This window comes from Merops nubicus, unplaced genomic scaffold (assembly GCF_000691845.1).
Source record: "Merops nubicus isolate BGI_N331 unplaced genomic scaffold, ASM69184v1 scaffold89, whole genome shotgun sequence".
Classification (NCBI taxonomy): Eukaryota; Metazoa; Chordata; class Aves; order Coraciiformes; family Meropidae; genus Merops; species Merops nubicus.
The window spans coordinates 110,354-132,163 of NW_008629949.1; the positions used below are offsets into that span (position 1 = coordinate 110,354).

Consider the following 21,810-nt stretch of genomic DNA (forward strand, 5'->3'; position numbering starts at 1 on the left):
CAAAGTTTAAATGTGTACTTAAGTGTGAATCGTTGACAGAGAAGACGTGGCTTAAAATACACCATAAAACAGATATATTTTTATATGAGAGACGTGCCCATTAGTGACAGACAGTTATTTTAGAATTAAAGCATTTTGCCATACAGTGAACAGAGAATAAAACAAACTTTCAGGTTGCTTAAGGAACTAAGCAGAAATACCTTACTGTCAAGCTTTAGCATGACGCTTCCGAGCCCTCTGATAGGCCGTGGAGCAAGAGCTTCCTGACGTTCCTTCACAAAGTTTTCAACAAGTTGCCACCAACTTTTGCAATGGTTTGCCATGAAGTTCAAAAGTCCAAAATGAATCACGAGTTTTTTAAGTGCCCAAACTGTAACCACAAGAAGGTAATGAATGATGAGAGATTTTTGAGAAGCACTACAAACCTATGCATCTATTCCACTCTGAAAGACCTATGGAAAAGAAAGGAAAAAAATCTTGAGTTTTATTTCCTGTCAGAAACCACCTCCAGAATTATCAAGTGGTTTTAGTGCAAATCTCCTGACTTGCTTTACAGCCATGTTATCCACATGGAATTTAGATGGCAGCAGAAGAAAGGTGCCTGCACACTACCCAGTTATGCAGCCAACAAACTTGAGCAAGGCCTAGGATAAGCAGGTGCCATTTCATGATTCCAGTACAGTGAATTTATCACATCTTCACACACACGCCATGCCAGTCCACATATAAAACATCACATTCACAACTTAAGAGTATATTAAAAAAAAATTTTAAGCCTCAATTCTTAAATTTTAGGCCTTCCATACTGTTAAAGTTGTATCTTTCCTTTAAAAGCTGACAACAGATCATTTGCAACTTCACAGCAAAGAAGTGTTCATCCAAACCTTCAACTGAAATACAGCTACTGATTAACTTTGCTTTTAAACATCAAAAGCATTATGCCAAGATCAGCTTTTTATCTTGGCTTGAAGATGATCACACAAAACTTCAGAAAAATCCATACTGCTCCTCAAAACCAAAAAAACAGAAAAAAATGTTTTTAACTTTTTTCCCAAAAAAAAGAAGCGTTTTGCTACCAAACACTGCAACACTCCCAACAAATAACCACTGTAAAATAAAGAGTAAAAGCAAGCAATCTTTCAAAGCCACAAGCAAATTTAACATCAGAGCAGGAGCTAGTTTACTCATTTCATACACAAAAAAAAACTGTATTACAACCTATTTTACTGGAATACTGATGCAAACAAACCAGTCGTAAAAACATCATTACAAGATACATCAACTTAAAGGATCATAATTATTATATGTAGCAGTAACAGCCTGGAAGGTCTCACAACCCAATCCTGCCATGAATTACCAATACACAAACCTCTAAAGAAAAACTTTTTTTCTCTAAAGAAAACTATGGTGTACCCCAAAATTCTGAAAACTATGGCTCTAAAAGGAAAGCAAGGGAAAATATTAGCAACAGAATCATATAATTCTCTTAATTTTTTTAAAGCAGAATTTAGTAACAGTGAACATCAGATGTAGATCAAAAATCAGGTGTTAAAAATTCTACTTACACAGTAAAATAATTTTTTACAAAAATGCTAGCAGTACTCCTACAATTATATCCTATTTGTAGCAACATTTGATACTGAACTCCCCATTATTACGTTCAAGTGCACTTTTAATAAAGGGGGTTTTATTATGAAAGACTATTCTCCAAACTAAATTTATTACTTACTGCCATACATCAATCAATACTACAATAATTACCTCACCCTCAAAAAAAAAAATCACATGCTTCTAACTTGGAGATGTGTAAAACGACATACACACCCAAAAAGGCTAATTTTCATAAGTGCAATGTGGATATTAGAAGTTCCACAAAAGCTTATTATCTGTAAGCCATTTGTGCTATAGTTGACATTCTTGTCCATGGAAAGCTCATTCAACAATTCGCTGACATTTTGTTTACTTACCCTCTGCCACCACCGTGTGGCAAATATGAGAGGTAGTCTCTTGAAGAAGAATAATCTTTCTAACTAAAGATCATATGGAAAATACAGGAAAAAGAAGAAAATACAGTGCAAGTGCCAGCGTCTAACACACAGGCTGAAGTTTTGTATGATGAAATGCAACTCATGGTAAATACAAACTGCTGCTGCTCAGCAAACATGGCAAACTTGCATTTTACAAGGTAAAGAACATACCTGAAATGACACTTTAATCTTTTGCTATTATTTTAAAATAAGCATTTAAATAATAACTTCTGAAATAACTGAGTGTACACTCATTGCACAGGTGGGGCCAGGAGGTTCTCCCGTCAATGACACACCTGTAATCATATTAGGTTAGAAAGAGGCAAGAGAGAAAAAGCTAAGGACCGTTACTATAAAGTTGTGAGCAGAAGAGAAAGGCTGCAAAATAAGAAATTCCAAACATCTCCAGGAAGCAGAAAATGACCTGAAGACAAAAACAGAATTAAAAAAGGATGCAAACAGAATAAGCAAGGAAGTAAATGAAAGATTGTAAAATGAGACAATATCAGGCTCACATCACTGGATAAAATGCTACACATGTTCCACAACCTGTTTTATTGCTTAGCTTTTGAATTCAGAACCCATTTTTCACCTTTTCATTTTATGGTTAGGCTATTATTTTTCCACCCTCTACATTAAGCAATTTTAAAAGAGCACCTCATTCTACTGAAGTACAAATGCATTCAAGGGGAAATGTTAACGGTACCAAGGTATTTCTAATAATCTAAATACTACTTCATATAAGTACTGTACACCAGTATAAGGAACTCCGGTGAAATTAACAGCTTTGTACTCTAGGTTTTGGGAGGTTACTTTTACTTTTTCGCATAGTAGAGGAACTCTCCTTAAGGTCTCAGAAGTGCTTAAAGTTATTAGTCTCCTTAAACTTGAACAGTTGCAATGAAACTTGCTTTATAAGCCTTCCTATTTTCCACTACAAAGTATTTTTATTATCACCTCTCTTTTAATAATGCAAGTTATCATCATTCACCTTCTGACATTTAATGTGATCCACTGTTCTAAACTTGGCTCTGTTCATCATTATACTGCCTTTTGTGGTGATTATCCACTTACATGCCAAGGAAAAGCACTCAATGGCCCAGTATCACTGCTAAGGCAACAAGTCACAAATATTCTTAAAATTCATTTCTATTTTGGCATGAGTTTATTGTTTGGGTAGCTATTTTTGACCTAATGGCTGGTAGCAGCAGTACTCATCTACTTCATTTATAGATGTGTTCTTTAATCTGGATTTCTCTTGCTCAAGCTTGCAACCATTCATTGTTCTCTGTCTAACTGCAAAACTATTGCATCCATTTTTCCTCCCACCCAAATAAGTATTTCTAAACAGCTGTTAAGTCACTCCTTGACTTTTCAATAAATTAAGCCACATAAACTCTGTTTCCAGTAAGCCTACATTTTCTAATCCCTTTATCATTTTTATGATTTATGAGCTACATCCAAGCTGCCATTGCCATTTCCTGTGACACCGAGACACCAAAATGGGGCACGTCTTCTGTAGCAGCTACACTGGAATGAAAAAGCTCAAACCCATCTCCTTTTACCCTGTATGCAGCTATTTCTCTGCCTAACCACCACACCACCCTCTAGCTGCTGCTACAGTGCCAAAGCCAGAGGTACAGGTGCCTCTCAGAGTTCACAGCCCCTCAAGCCTGCAAGCATGACCCCACAGTCATCATTTCCAGACAGTTTATAACAGCTTTGTGTACTGAGTACAAATCACAAGTTTTTGATAGTAGGGTGGCTGCTGTGGTGGCCTCCATGAAGAGAGATGAGGGGATGCCTTGTGCCAGGCACAGCTGGTTCCAGGTGGCTCCACAATGGACACACCACAGGCCAAAGCTCAGCCTATCACATGGGTGTGGTGCCTCTGTGAAAGTATGTTTAAAAGAGGGCTGAAAACACTAGAGAGGGAGAAGAGAACAGAACACGGAAAGAACAATTGAATAGAGAGAAAGAAGGAAAAGAGGGAATAAAAAGACAAGGGGCCTACATGTGCTCCACAGTGGAGCAGGCACACCACTCAGAGGGATTGTGGCCTATGGAGGACCCATGCTGGACCAGGTCCGCTCTTGAAGGCACGGTGGCCTAGAGATGAGGAGACACCTGAGCTAGCACCTTCCCACAAGGACCAAACAGAATCACAGAATGATAGGGGTTGGAAGGGACCGCTGGAGATCGAGTCCAACCCCCCTGCCAGAGCACCAATACTTCTGCCAGAGCAGGACCATCTAGTCTAGGTCAGGTAACACAGGAATGCATCCAGATGGGTCTTAAAAGTCTCCAAGGCAGGAGACTCCACAACCTCCCTGGGGAGCCTGTTCCAGTGCTCTGGAACCCTTACAGGAAAGAAGTTCTTCCTCATGTTGAGGTAGAACTTCCTGTGCTCCAGCTTGTGACCACTGTCCCTCGTCCTATCGCAGGGCACAAGTGAAAACAGGTTGCCCCTTTCTTCTTGACACCCAGCCCTCATATTTATACACACTAATTAGATCCCCCTCTTAGTCTTCTCTTCTCCAGACTGAAAAGCCCCAGGTCTCTCAGCCTCTCCTCACAAGGCAGGTGTTCCAGTCCCACAGTCATCCTCATAGCCCTTCACTGGACTCTCTCGAGTAGATCTCTGTCCCTCTGGAAATGGGGAGCCCAGAACTGGACACAATACTCCAGGTGAGGTCTCACCAGGGAAGAGCAGAGGGGGAGCAGGACCTCCCTTGTTCTGCTGCATACACCTTTCTTACTGCACCCCAGGACACCATTGGTCTTCCTGGCCACAAGGGCACACTGCTGTCCCATGGACAACTTGTTGTCCACCAGGACTCCAAGGTCCCTCTCCACAGAGCTGCTCTCTAGCAGATCACCTCCTAACCTGTAGCGATGCATTTTATTACTCCTGCCCAGGTGCAGGACTCTGCATTTATTCTTGTTGAACCTCATTAGTTTCCTCTTTGCCCAGCTCTCTAGTCTGTCCAAATCTCATTGAATGGCCTTCAGGTGTGTCAGCCAAGCCTCCCAGTTTTGTATCATCAGCAGACTTGCTGAGAAGACACTCTATACCACCATCGAGGTCGATGGGCTCAACCTCACAGATTAGCCCACACTGGGAGACAGGAAAAGAGTGACTTGCTCTGTGGGTACTCAGCTGCTAGTTGGGGCCAACCCACCACACTTGGTAAAAGGGAAAACAGCTACATTTAAGTGTTAAATACACTTTTAAAAGGCTGAAAATTAAATTAAAGTTCGACAAAACTCAAGCAAATTAGGAAGCTCACTTTGTTTACATTAGAGGGATAGGAGAAAATACCTCATATATGTAGTAGCTCATGCGTATTTCCAGAGTTCCCATCCTCACTGTCCTCACTGTCCAACCCCCAAAGGAGTATTGGAAAAAATGGCATTCAATTTTGAAATAACCTCTTTAGATAACCATCATAACTACTCCATAAAGAGAACAGAGGCATGTAGACACAAAGCAACAAAACCAATTAACCTCAAAGCTAGAATTAGAATCAAATTTATCTTGTCACTTGTCCACAGAGTCTGACAACCCATTTTTAATGGAGGTTAAAAGTTAGCATGAGCTGTACTTTACTACTGAATAACAGCTAAAATATTTATAGGTGCAAAAACATGAAAAACATGACATCAAGAGGAAGAAAAACAAAGTACTCTAACCCAAAAGTATTCTTACAGCATAAGGTATGGCACTAAATTATTCCAGTTAACTACAATAGTCAACAGACAAAGCAATTTGCAGAGCTGTGCACTGTCTGGTTACCATGAAGTGGACATCAGCCTTCCTGGTTGAAGGTACAATTCATCTTCTCTTAGAGAGTCTTGACCTCATACAAGCCTACAAGCTTTCCTTCTATTTTATTTAACACAAAGTCTAAAGGCATCATAAAGTCATCATTTAACATACACTTCTAATAATTGGATTATTACCTGCAAAAGGCACTGGCAATAGCTGCACAATCCAGAAATTTAGCCAGATCTGGACAATGACAATGGCCCACACAAGTGTAACGAAATAAATGTCACTGGTTTTCTTTTTTCTAAGAAAAGATCCAATCTCAGGTCTTTGTCTGCTCCCAGAAGAGGATGAAGAGGAGGAGGAAGATGGTGAAGCATCTGGAGGCTGATCACCTTCTGTTGCTCCTGAAACACAGAAATGCAAACAAGAAAGTGGAAATTATCACATTAATGTTCACATTCCTACGCTTCATAGTCCCACACTCACCCTTTTTTTTTGTTTGGGTTGGGTTGGTTTGGTTGCTCTTGGGCTTTTGTAATTTTTCTAAGACAGAGACAGCCTTGGCACTGGTCTTTTCTGAAAAGCCATGACAGAGCTGTGTTAAGCTCTCCCACATCATAAAACACCATGCCAAGCAATGCTGGCAGGATGAGAGACAAAAAGATGCTACAGCCTCTAAGAGGCCTACTGCCATTGCAGATAAATTACAAATCAAATATATTTTATCAAAGAGCTGTAAGACCCTGAAAAAGACAAAGTGTAATTCACTTCTAAAAGAAATCTAAAATCTTAAATCTTTGATTTCTCTTTATTTCAAGTACTCTGAAAGAAAACTTAGATTTCCTAAAAAAACAGAACTCCTAATATTTATCCAAGGGAAGGAAGTGCTAAAAGCCAAAATAGAAAATAAAGGAATTTAACATGCTGAAGTCTATGCCTCAAGATTAAAGTTGCCCCAGCAGCCTTTAGTAGAATCACTTTTATGAAAGAAAAAAGAATATTCCTTTCCTTTCAAATTCAATCAACGTATTTTTGCAATGAAGAAAACCTTAATTAAATAACAGCAACAGTGTCATTAAAAGTAGTACCAATTAAACAGCCTCATTCTCTTGCAGTCTCCCTATTAACTTAAGCAGACTGTACACAGAATGCAAAACACAGATGGGAAAGAGCTAACGGGGGGGGGGGAAAGGAGAAAATTGAAAAAAAAAGACTAAAACCACCCAAGGATCCCAAGACAAGAAAGCTTTTTCAGAATCAAGTTCAACAGCACTTTAGGCAAATCTGGACTGGCACAGGCAATGACGCAGTATCCTCCCCGTGCCAAACGCAGACACGTTGGCATCAGAACCACTGTTCAGATGGCTCTATGGCCAGTCACTGCACAAAGATGCCCACCCAAACACCCACAAAGTTTGCATATTAAATACGTCACACTCTGTTGGCAAGATACGCTCGGCAAACCAAGGCAGAAGTGCAACGTCAACGCAAACAGGGAAAAAAAGAACTATCAGAATACTGACTTAGAGTAACTTCAGGTTCTGTAAAACACTATTTACTGTGCTTCATATTTTTAAAGATAAAACCTGAAAAACACCTTCCTATCTTCCAGCTAATGAAGGTATGAGTCTTTCCCAAACTGCTAACATAATACCCAGTAAAAAATTCTAGCAGAATGTATGGTACTTATTTCAATACAATAAAACCAGATATAATGTAATAAAAAAAGTTAATTTTCCAGGCTGTCTTAAGACATGTTCTTTTCTTAATACAGTATGTTCTTTGTCAAGTCAGGTTCTTGCTGGAATAGCATTTTGAGCTATTCTCCTCCCCTTCCTTAAATAAAAGGGAAAAGAAAGGCAGCATAAACAGGAAGGCAAGTGTCTGTATCTCTGCGGAGCAGGGTATCAGAATAAAATCACATCTTTCTGTAACTTCAAGTGAAAAAATGTATGTTCTGGGGTTTTTTTAAGAAAACAAAGAAGCTATGGGTAAAGTGAGAGTAAGAGTCATGACTACATTTAAGGATTTCAGTACCTATCACTCAAAACTGACAAGACAATAGAATCTTGCCTTACAAGGCAGCTAACACAATGCTGCCCTGGTATCTGCTTCTTAAGTTTGGGATTTCTCGTTTCCTGTATACTCTGGAAATTCTTGGGATGCCAGGAAGGACAAATTAGACCAGCTGCACTGGTATCATTAAACTCCTCACCCCCAACACTAAATACCAGCATTCAACAAGATAAGGGAAAATATGAGTGTTCAGAAAAAAAAACTACAAAATGAATACAGCTTATTTGCCTTCTGTTTTGGTTTTTGTGGGTTTTTTGTTTGTTTGTTTTTTAATCAACATGTTTAAGCATAAGGAGAACTGAAAAAATATGAAGCACTGATTGTTTTACTATTGATTTAATATAGTATAAACATTGTTCTTGCTAATGACAATCAATCAATGCTGACAACCACTGACATATTAGAATAGATATAAGGAAGATCTCCCAAAGCCTGCTATCCACCTGGCTGAAGATGTGAAAAATTTCAAAGTTTTACACTTCTCATATAAAACCAGATGTGTGTTATACTACAAGTTCCAAAACAAGATAACAAAACACCCAAAAATCACTGCAGAGGAAAAACAAGAGTTACTGTTTCTTAACCCTGCAAGTAAAACCTTTTGTTCTACAAGAATAATGTTTCGTCACCGTTCACATAGAAGAACCAAACCAAAGATGACTGAAATATATATGCTTAACTCTTTTACCACAGAACAGAATGCTAATTCCTAACAGACTGTTGGAAAATTATTACTATTGTTAGGAATAAACAGGAAACACCATATTTGTTCTTTTCCTGCTATGAAGGAAAACAACAGCAAAATTCGTAAGACAAAAAAAAAAACCTATCTTGTTAACTGTCTCAAGAAAATAAGACAAAAAGCACTCACCACAAAAGACACCTTTGTAAAACCACCGTAGCTTTCTTTTGGACAAGAGTTGACAACTTGAAAACAAACAAGTCTTTAAAAAAGATTGAAAAAAAACTGCTAAGTTTTTTTTTAAAAAAGCAACAAACAGAACACAATCACTTAAATAGCATATTTGTGAGAGAGTGTTGTTTGACTAGATATTCAAAATCCAGATAAAAAAAAAAAACCTAATTTACAAAATTAAAGATTAGAGACAGCATTATAGGAGAATTGTCACCATGATGCTCCATTCTGAAATTTCAGGACATAGGTACATCAGGTTCTGCATTTATTTTGATGACAGTCATATAAAATGCAGAAACAAAGGTAAAATAATAAGTTGCCTAAAGCCGTCCTGTTTAGATTTAAAACCAAAGGCTATTTTCCAGTACAGCTTACACTGAGGTATTTAAAATCAGGAAGTGTATTCACATTCCACTGAATGATTTCTGAAGCACTTTTTCTACACTGTTTCACCTGGTGGCTGGAGTAACTTTTTAGTTTCATGAACGGTAACCTTTAGACAGAAGTTTTTAAAGCCACAAGCTCAAAGCATTCTCTCCTGCACAATCACTACATATCCTCTGGAGCATGATTTGCACATTACAGACAATGTTAAGAACATAATTGTCTTGAAAAAATGACTCTTTGACACAGCCAACTTCAAATTAAAGTTTTGGAAGTGACATTCTGTCAAGTTGAATGGCTTGGTTTGTCTACTTGCAGGAAATGGATGAAACCTTTCAGTTTCCAGAGATCTCCAGAACAGCTTATTTTTCTACTACTGTGTTCCATCAAAGGCCTGCCTGGCTAAACGATGGTAAGGTCTGAAACCAGTGATGGACAACTAAACATCTTATTTGCAACTCATTCAAGCAATTTCTTATAGACTTGTTGTGTTACTGCAAGTTCAAGTATTTTGATTCAAGCTACAGTATCAAGTAAGCTCATTCACTACAAGAAAGACTTTGAAGATGCCATCACTGAACACTGAACAAAGGGGGGTTTTTTGTCACTGTGATGTACACAGAAACTATTCCAGTCAGCCTGTACCTGGTCCAGAAATCTAGTTACATCTCCTAAATGCCCACAAATCAAAAGGCAGCGAGGGAAAATAAATTTTAAAAAAAAGAAAAAAAAAAAGAAAAAAAAAAAAGAAAAAATCCCACATCCTCATTCTAATACACACAAATCCTTCTAGTTAGGCCTCCTAAATGTACAAACAGCCATGTAAGCTATCATTTACAAAACAGCTTTTATATCATTGCCTTCTGAACATTTTTAAAAACAGATAAACCTGTTTTGCAAAGGTAAACATGAAAATGCTCTTCTGGCCAGGATAAAGAAAGGATAGGGACTATTTTGAAATTTATTCATAATTCCCTCCAATTTCATGCCTTTAGAGCAAATTCAAATGTTTCTTACAGAGTATTCAGTCACCTGAGGGTTGTGAGGAACATTCATTACTGGACTCGTCTTCTGTCATTGAAATTGCCATGGCAATGGTTGAAGCAGCAATGGAAATCATCTGACCAGGAAGCTCTGTCCCTGTAAAACATATATGAAGAAGTAAAGCTTAAGTCTTAAAATGTTTTATTTGTTGCTTCATATCCACTGTAGCTGTTAAGCAACACACATTATACGGGTAACTGTTAGGTTTTAATATGTATTACCTGTAGTCAATACAAGGAAACAGGAATGAGTGCTATTAATTTTAATACTACAATACACCTGGAGCCAAAGCACAAAACCAGTTATTTGCTTAGCACTCTCCTTGTTAATGAACTGCTGCCAATCAAATCATTCACTGTTCCTGGCAGCCTGAGTAATTTAAAAAGTTTTTATACCAGATAATCAATTTTGCTAACCAAGTTTATGACAGCTTTAAAAAAAAACACAAACAAAAAACACACAGCAAGAAAAAAAGTTTCCCAAACGTATCGTACAGCTAGTAAAGAACATCTGATATCTGCTTCATGCAAAATTGTTCCACAAAAGGAAAAAACTATTTTTTCCTCAAAGTCTAAACACAAACCAAAGTTTTAAGAAACTGGTATTTTAAAAACAAATGACTGGGTAAAGAAACTTTGTGGATGGAATTGTCTCCGTTTCTCTCACACTCAATATTATAAGAGCTACTAAACCCATATTGCTCATGTCTTTCAAAATTAGCCTCTGCTTTCAAATTTCTTGGGCTTGCCTTATGCTTCGAACTGGATATAGGATTCTGTAAACTTAAGCAACCGGGCTTGATAATGAGTTGCTACTTAGCTATGGAAAAGAAACATCAATCCATTGCAATGATCTTCTGTAAAAAATTAAAGACTCACCTCAGCACAAGTAAACCACTTTGAAACCAACATTAAAAAACTTACAGTAAATTCTTGCAATCCATATGATATTATATTTACAGTAATACTGTCCAGATTCCTTCAACTGACTTTACTGAACTTTTGCCTCCAACAATAAAAGAAACGGTGACTTGTTCCTTACCAGAAGACTCCTTTCCATTCTGCTGTTCGTGCAACATGCCTACAGTCATCAGAACAACTATAACCAGAAACAGAGGAATTCTCCAGGAACCTGCCACAGAAGCTGAAAGGTAAAGAGTTTGGTGGGTTTTTTGTTGGGTTTTTTTGGCTTTTTTTTTTTTTTTTTTTTTTTTTTTTACAAGAAAAATTATGCCATTCATTAACTGTGCATTTACCAAAACCAAGAAAGGCACCACATCAAACAAGGCAAATCTGGGTAGAAGCTAAGAAGTGTCAGAAAGCAAACAAGTTCTCTGTTTTCACAGAAAGGAAGAATAGAAAACACAGGTGAAAGTTTCTCAGTGAACAAACCAAGTTGTCACCGTTCCTGATTGATGACAAATCATGATAATAAATCACGTTCCCTCAAGAAAAACCTGTATTTATGTTAGATGTCCACAGAGTGCCATCAAGCAGTGCCTTCTTTGGTTTTGGCTTTTCAGCTAGTACTTCCAGCAGATAGAAGACTTTCAAAATCTTAGCAAACGCAAAGCTGTTGCGTGTAGCTTAAAACGTTGGGAAAGTGTCCCCATATGGTCAGAACAACCCCTGAAACCTGCTACTAAAGCAAAATAAATCACAAAGTACACTGTGAAACCTTCTACATGATAGTTTTCTGTTATTTGCATGATAATTCCACCATAATCTCTGATATGATAATAAAATCTGAGAATCTGTTATATTAAATGTACAAAATAAATCTAATACTGATAGATTACTATAATCTCATGTGTATTAACAGATTATATAGATTGCTGGCAAATTTGATCCGACATTGTTGATACCATAGATGTGCTTATTGACTACTGATAGAAATAGTTTTTTTCTTCTCTTACTACTATTAAATGCAGTTTACAGCTTCAGACTTCGTTAATGTCAGGCTCTCAAGACAACAACATTAAAAATCACCCCAAGTCAAAGTCTAAACGCACCCATGTGACCCCAGCCCTTCCCCACGGTCAGGGAGTCAGCGCCAGGTCTGTGAGCCACAAAGGGAAGCCATGGGAAGTGCCAGCTGGGCAGGAGGAATGGCAGACATGTGGCTCAGCCTGGTGCTGCCTTCCCATTCCCTGCTCCAGCATTCCCTGCTGGCACCATGCAGCCAGAACTACTGCGTGGAGAAAACAGCCCCTGTGTCTCAGCTGAAACTCCAGTACAAAGATCTCGTGGAAGAGCAAGTGAGTAGCTTGGTTTGCAAGACGACAGAATCCCAAAGGATCCATGAGAACAATCACTTCTTGTTACTCACCTAAGTGAAAGAGCAGCATAATCCAGACAGGGACAGACACTGCTTTCAAGTAACGCTCAGTGCTTATATTCCACTTGAATGAAACCATCAGCAGGTAACCAACTACCAACGTCCAGATCTTTAAGAAAAAGATACACACAGGGATGTATGCAGACACGAGTACAACACAGCTCTCTTCTGCTGCACATTCCCCCAGCCCTAACTGCCCTGTCAAAAGAAATGAAGTCAGGTTCTAATTCTTTAAGAAGCTTGTATTTGAAGCAGTATTTCAGAACTGTCACTTAACTACAGTTGGGTTTGCTCCATTGAAGAGTGATGTAAAGTTTGTGTGAAGTCCCAAGGGCAGGCTCGACATGCTTTTGGTCTGCCTTCAGCATGGTTCCAACGTGAGGGGGCACACACGACTGGCTGGGTACAAACCCCGAAGGAAGATGGGTTTGTACCTGAAACCAAGCAATTACTCTGGAGCTACTACTGAAAGGTGACAAACTAAATGAAACAGGGTCACCAGTGGGGCCACAGGGAGACAAAGCCAGCACAGCACCACCCATTCCAGCACAGAGCAGCTTGCCAGCTCCTGTGTTCCTGTCCAAAAAGACAAAGGGGGTTTTAAGCCAAAGACTGCCACAAGGAAGCACAACAAATACTGCAGGTCGTCAAGCAGTGCTGGTCCACAAAACAGTAATGGCTTTACATGATTTGTGACATGTAACTTTATCAAATATTTGACACTAAGGAGGCAGAAAAATGCCCATGACAATGTATCAAGAGGCAGACATGGTCATTTTGGTTTTCCTGGTTCCAACTGCCTTCTGCAACCCTGCTCATCAGAGACATCACAATACTGAATTTGAACTAAGAATCTTCAGATGAGGAATTTGAGCTTGAAAACGCTGGAAAGAAGAAAGCAGAAATCAGAAGAGAAAACAGGAGGTGAAAAGCTGCTACTCCGCAGAAGACATGCAATAAAGGAGGTATGAAAATCTGTACAAACAAAAACTCAGTGTTCAGTTCTTTAAAAAACTGCATAAAAGACATTTCTAGCCCAAATTCCATAAACATTCCCTATCCATAACCTGTTAAGGACACCTTCAAATTTATCCATAAATCCCAACGAAGTTCAAACGCAACTAGTATCAACCACACTTGCTGAATCAGATGTCAGTGTAAGAAGAAAGAATGCACTGGTAGAGACAGAGAACAAGGAATCAGAATACCCAAAAAGAGCCTTCCCCTGTTTGCACTGTATGACTTTCGCTGAAGAGACAACAGCCCCGGTGAGAAGCAGGTTTGTGTGATGAAATCTTCATTGTACTGAATTCAGCAGGTAAGCAGTGATGGACCCTGTTAGTTTCAGAGGGATGCTCATTACACAAAGTCATTTAAAATGGCTTAAGAAATATGAACAAATGTTTACCCTTTTCATACTAATCCTCCTCATCAAAGCTGATCAGTCCAGCTTTTCACTGCTATCTGTCTCTAGCGCTGCATCAACAGAGCCTCGTAATACTTATGGCCAAATGTGGGCTCAAGACAAATGTCTAAAACTAGCCCAACCCTTAGACATTAAGACATAAGATCACCCACAGGGCATATTCCAGAACAACTATAATTGCAAGAGACAAATCAACATGAGGATGCTATCCTGTTCCCTAACATCAGACAGATAGCACTTGACAGATGTTCCAGCATCAAGCCAGTTTTTCTTTTGCTTTTCAATGTCATGATAAATTATAACTGGACACTGGACACGTTCAATAAATTATACTTTCTGATTAAAAATATGCCAAAAGTAGGAGGATAACAGGACATAAGCCAACAGTCGACAAAGTAAAACATGTTGCACTGCTTTTAGCCGTGCACCCAGCTGGACTACAAGCCAGCATTTCAGGGTTTAGGATTTCAGTAATTTTTTGTCTTCTAAGTTAGGGTAATTCATCAATTCTCATTTCTAAAAGCCTAGCAAATGACCCAAGCAAAAGCATTTCTTATTTCTATTGAATAGAAATTGCTTATTTTAAAATAAGCAAGTAATCTTATTTCAGAGATAACAAACCTGTAAAAAACTCGTGTACCCAACTGACTGGTGCAAGAGGTTTCATTTCAGTGACAGCATGGAAAAATTGGTTCTTTATCAGTTAATATGATGGCCAAACACTTCCCCATGCTGCAAGAAATACACTGCACAGGAGCCAGGGTAGCCTACTCCTCTGACTAGGTAGCCTGCTTCCAACAAGACATAGCTGAAAGGAACTGACAAAGCAAATGAACTTAAATTGCCATGGACTAGGACCTCATCCCATACTGCCCTGACAACAAGCTAGTTCCCCCCCTTAACCCTTTAAAAGCATGTTATATAACCTTTCCTACTCTTTTCCTGAATGGTCTCCAAAAGTTTTGACTACAAGAGCATGAGAACAACACTTCTACTATTACAAGTCCATCTCAAAAAGTGACATTGTAGAAATGAAGAATAAAAGATACTGCCTACTTTTATTAAAATTAAGCTATTCTAATTATTGCACTGAAATTATAATGGATGGAAATCCCATGCTAAACCAAAGTGCCTATAAATTTCATTTGTAAGAGCATACAGCTAACCAGGTAGCACACACTGCAGATACTGCAGGATCCATTAGCTACCATAAACTGCTTATCAAGCTGAAGTCAGCTGCAGATGCCTAACTGACCACATATGAGATTTTAAATGCCTATTCTATCACAATTACCATTTACAGACATGCTCAACTCCCACACATCACAACCTTAGGATGGCTTAACCCTGCAAGCTTTCCTTTCTCTTTTTCTAACTTATCTTCATCATCTGAACAGACAGCAAGGACCTTGTTTCTCACATCTCCTTTGCATTTCGCAGCACCTCCTGCAAACTCAACAAAACGTTGTTACATCTTTAGGCACATGAAGTAAAACTGCCTGCTGCCCTGAATAAATACCTGTAAGACTGCAGTGTGACTTCTTGGATTTCAGCACCCACTTTGGGGTTACAGGACAAATTTAAAGGGCCAGATTTAGACATGTCTAGGCCAGTCTGAAGGGCTTCAGTTCCCCTCAAGTTATCAACTGGAGGCAATAATACACAACAGAGAGATACAGCTTCTATGTTAAGCATCTGGTTTAGCATTTTGATTTTTCTTTTAACTTTCAGTGTTGGGAAGTCTACAGTTTATCAGCATGATTGTATCACCAATGTTACTGAAAGTCTGTTTCGAGTTCCAGTTGATAGAATTTGAAGATCTGAGACACTCTTTTGGATTTGGCATCATTTTTTGAGAACTAAGTCTTTCTTACTTCTCAACTCTTGAAAACATTTATACTTACTTATGTTGAAGAGTAAAATTCTTTACTCACACAGTTCACTCCCTTTTTTCCTATCAGCAAGCTAATCTCTAAAGGACAGGTTTTACAGATGAGCTCATCTAACAGCTCACTGTTATGGAAAGCATCAGTTCATTCCCTCCCACCGGTGGTCAGGCAGCACCACCTCTTCTGCACACCAGCTTCAGTGTTCATCCAGCCAACTCAATTTCCCCACGCAGATCAAAAACTATCTGGAAAAGATCCTAAGAGTTTATAAACTAATTCAGTTATAGCTAAACAGGCTCACAGAGAAAAAGCAGGTACTGACAACAGAGCAACCAAAGCATGCATCAGAAGTGGGATAAGCAAGAACAGCTCCTCTCTGGTAGCAAAGCTGTCACAACAACTCAGCTTTCTTGGAAAGTTGCCCCAACACCTCAACATCTATCAGCAAACACATTTCCTACCTGCCTCATATAAACCACAACATTTAGTTCACTTTTTCTGTCTTAATACAAAAGTTATTTATGAGAAACTGTTAATAAAAATGCTATTCAGAAATCAAACTCAAGAATCACTTGAGCAAGGGGGTTTTTCAAAGCACATAAAACTCCCTGCAGAGAGAGGACCACTGCCCTGACATTATTCATGTCTCTTTCACAAGAGGTGGTTCCTCAACATACGCAACTTCTTCACCTCCTTACCATAGAAAGTTTGGTTTGAAAGGGACATTTAAAGGCCATCTAGTCCACCCCCCCTGAAGTGAGCAAGGACATCTTCAACTAGATCAGGTTTCTCAGAGCCCAGTCCAACCTGACCTTCAAAATTTCCAGGGACGGGGCTTCTACCACCTCTCTGGGCATCCAGTGCCAGTGTTTTACCACCCCCATTTTAAGACATGTCTTCCTTCTATCTAGCCTAAATCTACCCTCTTTCAGGTTAAAACCATCACCCCTTGTCCTGCTTCAACAGGCCCTGCTGAAAAGACTGTCCCCCCCTTTCTTATAGGCCCCATTTAAGTACTGAAAAGTCACAATAACATCTCCCTGGAGCCTTGTCATCTCCAGGCTGAACAACTCCAAACTCCTTGGCCTTTCTTCACAGGAGAGGTGTTTCATCCCTCTGATAATTTTTGTGGCCCCCTCTGGACCCACTCCAACAGGTCCACATCCTTCTTGTGCTGAGGACTCGAGCTGGACCCAGCTGCTGAGGGGGCACTCGATCCCATTATCTATTTAATGATCTTAAACAGCATAGGTCCCAGTACAGGCCTCTCAGGGACATCACTTGTCACTGATGTTTCTTGCTTTATGATAGAGAACGCAATTAAAATTTTGCTGGACAGTTCTAATAAGCATTCCTTTCAGAAGTGGTAGAAAAATAAATATCATTATGCTCAATTAACACACAAAAATACAAAAAAAAAAAACCAAAAACAAAACCATAACTTTATGTAGCGTACATTAGGTTCAGGGCTAATGTTAGCTTTAGGCCTGGGGCTGCAGTTCACACATATAAAACTCAAGAAGCTCACAAGCCTTTTCAAGAAAAATGCCTCACAAAACTGAGGGTGGGTGTGGAACTGAAAAACAAACGTGGAAAAGAAAACACTACCAACACCTCAGTCTTTCCCTGCCTCTCCCCATCCTGTTTTTAAATAGGCCACACGGTCTTTACACAGCAGGTCTCTACAAAGTTGTGAAAACAAAACAAAAACTGTGGTTTGGGTAATGTACGTTTACAGTCAGTACCTGCCTGTATGATTTGTAGGTTACGATACTAAATAATGAAAGGATTATTATAAACAGCAGAAAGAATACTTATGGGCTTTCTCAGGTTGTGCTTTTTATGTTGGGCAAGTATTAGAAACCTGCAAGCCTGCTCTAAGAACAGGAAGGAAATAAAAAAACCCACAACCCAAACACTATCTGAAGCACACAATAAATAGGAACTCTATGCAACTAAAAAATCAGAAGTGGGTTTTTCTCATTTATAGTTATTTCAACATAACAGTCAAACTTAACTTTTTTCCTTTGCTAGAAGAGATATTGCCCCATATGCTTTTCACCTCCACAGGTGATATTCAATAGCACTGTGGAAGCCAAGTACCTGGGAACATGTGACTCAAAACACTGGCTAAGAAATGTGTTTGAGAATTTCAGTCTGCAATGGTTGTTTAGGGGCTGCTGACACCTAGTGCCACCACAAATGGAGGTTTCCCTGATGGATGTCTTTGATAGCTTCACTGACGGGGAGCAGACAGTAGACCAGGCAAAAGAGACACCACCGACTTTGGCACTATTGCAATGGCAAATGGTGTTGTCAGAGTTGCCCAGTACTGTAGTGAGGAAAGGATGGGTTAGGGCCTCTAACCACATACTGACTGCTAGAACAACAGCCAGAGATACACAAATACACTGACATGCACACACACGAGTGTACCATTCAGACCCTGACCAATAACTTGTGACAACCCAAGGAAGAATGACTGGCCACGTGAGAAGGAATCTGACAGCCCTGAAACAAAGTTCACTCCACAGAGTCCTCCCCATTATGATTACATCAGCTTTAATTTACCAAGATGAACTCCAGAGTCAATGTAAAGCAGGTATGTAATTCATTTCATTTGCCAGGACCTAAATACTCTTTTCTAAATATGAGCATGTGAAGCCTGGTGAAAAAAGAAAAAAAAAAAACACCAACAACCAATAGCTGGCACTGGCTGTATATCGCTAAGTGAGTAAAACGTTAGGGTGATGAAGCTGGAACTCTTGCCACAACGCAGATGAATTTCTCATACCTCAGATACAGCAGTGCTGGACACAAGCAGATTTCCTACAAAAATAGGATTTATAACCTGCTCCTAGCTTTAAGGCACAGGAGCCTACACTTCTGCAGCAAGCTTCTTCAAAGGTGATGCAGGAACTGTAAAGCACAAAGGGAGAGACAGCGTGAACAAGATGCCTGTAGACTAGCCCAAGACCTTGGATTTGTTCTTCAAAGGCAGTGTGTTGCAGTTGCCTATCAAAGGGTCCTGTGGTGGAGGCACCCAGGATTCTTCACTCCTAAGCGGTGGATATGACTGAAGAATCACAGACAGGAGTGCAGCCACTTCCAGATCTTCACTCAACAACACCATGAATGGCTTTCCCAGATTTGAGGACAATAGTCCAAGAAAGCTCTGTAACATACTGGTGCCAGGACACAGTTTACTATGTTATTATTGCATCCAAATCCTGCATGTGAGAGATTTTTTTTCTGGAACAGAAGATAATTTCTGTCTCTGTATCATGGGCTAGTAGATACCTTTAGTTAGAGAACATCAAACTGGTATCCCAAATGACATCAGAAAGGGAGAAGACAGCCATTCACGTTCTTCCTCCACGAGCAGCAGGGCCATCCAGTTTGGGCAGAGCTCCAAATAAGAATAACTACACACTGCACACCTCTGCAGCCCAAGGCAGAATTTTGACTGCTGGAGCATAGGCACTCGAAGGTCACAAAATGAAGGTTTCCATCAAGTGATGCACTATGCTTGTCAGATACTGGTCTCACACTTAATACAATGTTCCTCCAAGTTTCTTTCATGCTTTTAATAAATTATTTACATATCATATTCTTGGCAAGAAAAAGAAGGTGTTTCTTGCTGTCTAAGCAGAAAGTTTACTTGTTTTATGTTAACTGTTCTCTATCAAAAGATTTCAGATCACAAATCTAGATTGGCTTAGCAGGCTTCTAAAAGCAACACCACAAGAAATGAAATTACCATTACTTTTGCTTATCACATAAACAAAAATAGTTATCTTCATGCAAGAAAACATACAGAAGGAATCATAGAGGATTCAAGTCCCAGAGGAGAATAGTACAATGTAGGAAACTGACTCACAACATCCAAAATGCCTGTGTTGCTAACAAGCAGACTGTACACATGCAGAGTCCTGCAATGTAACATGGCAACTAAATGGCTTTATAATGCTTAACATTAATCTGTTAAAGCAGATTGTAATCACTGATCCACCTCAAAGCTCCACAGCAGCATGCCTAAAACTGTTATTATATCAGAGCTGTAGCAGGATAACTTAGGTAACAGCAAAATTCAAGACATTGGAATAGGAAAACATTGTGACATGTACAGATGATGCCAGACTGTGTTAAGGTTATTTACAAAGAGAAGTCTCCATCTCTTTCTCATATAAGGCCCCAGAAAGAGCCATGGGCAGCTTGTTGAGAAATGCAACTGGTTTGTTCAAGTCTATGGTCAGTTATTCTGACACAAACCCAAAATCTTCCCAAGGAACTTGAACCATATGAGTTTTGGAGCTTACTATTTCTTGCTCAGTTAAAATCTCACAGCCCTTCAATGAACACAAGCATCATATCAGAAACACCGGTGGAAAACGAAAGTATCAGGCAGTGCCTGAGAATGAGAAAGCAGCACCGAGCACACGCAGACACTCAGCAGCGCGCTGCAGCCACAGCGTGAAACCATCACAACCTCCCGGTACCCTGACACCTCCCCAGGGCAAAACAGCTTAACGAACCGAGTCGGGATGAGGGCTGGACTCGGCCGAGTCGGCCAGCACAGCAATATCGACGATTTGTTGAAAAAAAAAATGGGAACGCCAAGCCAAAGGAAAGTCTTAAGCTTATCAAGCCAATTGTGTGGTAACTAGTCAAAACTTCCCATCAGCACCAAGCCATGCTTACATCGTTCCACCCCTCAGCCCAAGGTAAAGGTGGTTCTATCTTGCCTCATTATAAAAAGAGAGCGTCTCCAGCTATTCAGCATTAATCGTATTTCTGAGGACAAAACAACGAGAAATGCACCTCCCCTTACATATTCCAGCATATGACAACATTTCAGACAAGCTATTCGAGCTTTACAAATAACTGAAGGCAAGAAAATCTTTTCTTCCAGTATTTACCTTCAAGTGACAAAATACATTCTCCAGTCCATCCTATTCACACTAGAAACAGTTCAAAATATCCCTCATTAGTATATTCAGGAGAACTATTACTGTTTTGTTTCTGGTATGCACCTCCAATGTTGTACTGGAGGGTATCAGCATGTACTGGCTCCACCAAAGGAATAAAACTAGTATTGAAAGAGCATGTGTAATTCTAAATCAGAAGCCTGGATGAGCCCTCTGGAGTTTTTTCTCTTCTTGACCGTTTCTCTCTTGGCCACGCAAGTACATCACTTTTAGTTAGTTCTTCAGCGTTATCTCCACTTATATCTCCATTAAATCAACTGGGTATGTCATCTTCTATGCAAGGGGGTGTGTGGGTGACTTTGTTTAAAAAAAAAAGAGCAGCTTGAAAAAAAAAAATTTTCAACACCAAGCAGTCTGAACATGCCAATTGTACATCAGTATTTAATAAATATACAACTCACTGACCTTCTGTGCTTTCATGTATTCATTTACTTCAGATATGCAGTATTTTTCGCATTTTCAGTTGTAACTAAGTGAAAAACAGTTTTGCCAGAGGTTTTACTTAGTCTACCTACTCTAAGGTAACAAAAAGAAAAGCAGCCTGCCAGAATCTTTATTAACATAAGCAAAGTTTTTAATTTAAATATACAGTTTTGCTTTTTAACACTCAAACTGAGTTTGCACCTTTTGATTCTTTAAGAATAAGAGAAAAAAATCAGTACACTGAGAAGCAAGCCTGAAGATGCCTTCCCCCCCAAGCCCCTTGCAAAGCTTAACTGCTATTTCATAACATTTTATAGCTTAACGGAGCCGATGTTTGCCCAGGACCTCACTCGAGTTACTTTTGACTTAACAGCAGCTCAGGGCTGGGGCATGACTGAACCCCGGACGCGAGATACCGCTACGGGAAATCCATCTGCCTGCTCCTGCTGCGCCCGCCCGGGGGCTCGCACGCCTCGGGGTGCCTCCGAGTAGCCCGGGAGCCCGTTTTAAAGCCGCCTGGCACAGGCG

The 21,810-nt window shown here is 39.6% G+C and overlaps 1 protein-coding gene across 1 annotated transcript in view; it reads right to left on the bottom strand.

The window, feature by feature from the left end:
- TMEM245 (transmembrane protein 245) overlaps positions 1-15,584 on the bottom strand; it is a 71,199-nt gene extending 55,615 nt beyond the window's left edge. The window contains exons 1-7 of the mRNA XM_008947084.1: positions 15,502-15,584; positions 12,991-13,132; positions 12,548-12,665; positions 11,261-11,362; positions 10,208-10,315; positions 5,991-6,203; positions 201-370 (exon numbers count right to left, since the gene is read on the bottom strand). Coding sequence (XP_008945332.1) covers positions 201-370; positions 5,991-6,203; positions 10,208-10,315; positions 11,261-11,362; positions 12,548-12,665; positions 12,991-13,132; positions 15,502-15,584 — 936 coding nt within the window. The remainder of the gene's footprint in view (positions 1-200; positions 371-5,990; positions 6,204-10,207; positions 10,316-11,260; positions 11,363-12,547; positions 12,666-12,990; positions 13,133-15,501) is intronic.
- Positions 15,585-21,810: the final 6,226 nt, after the last annotated feature.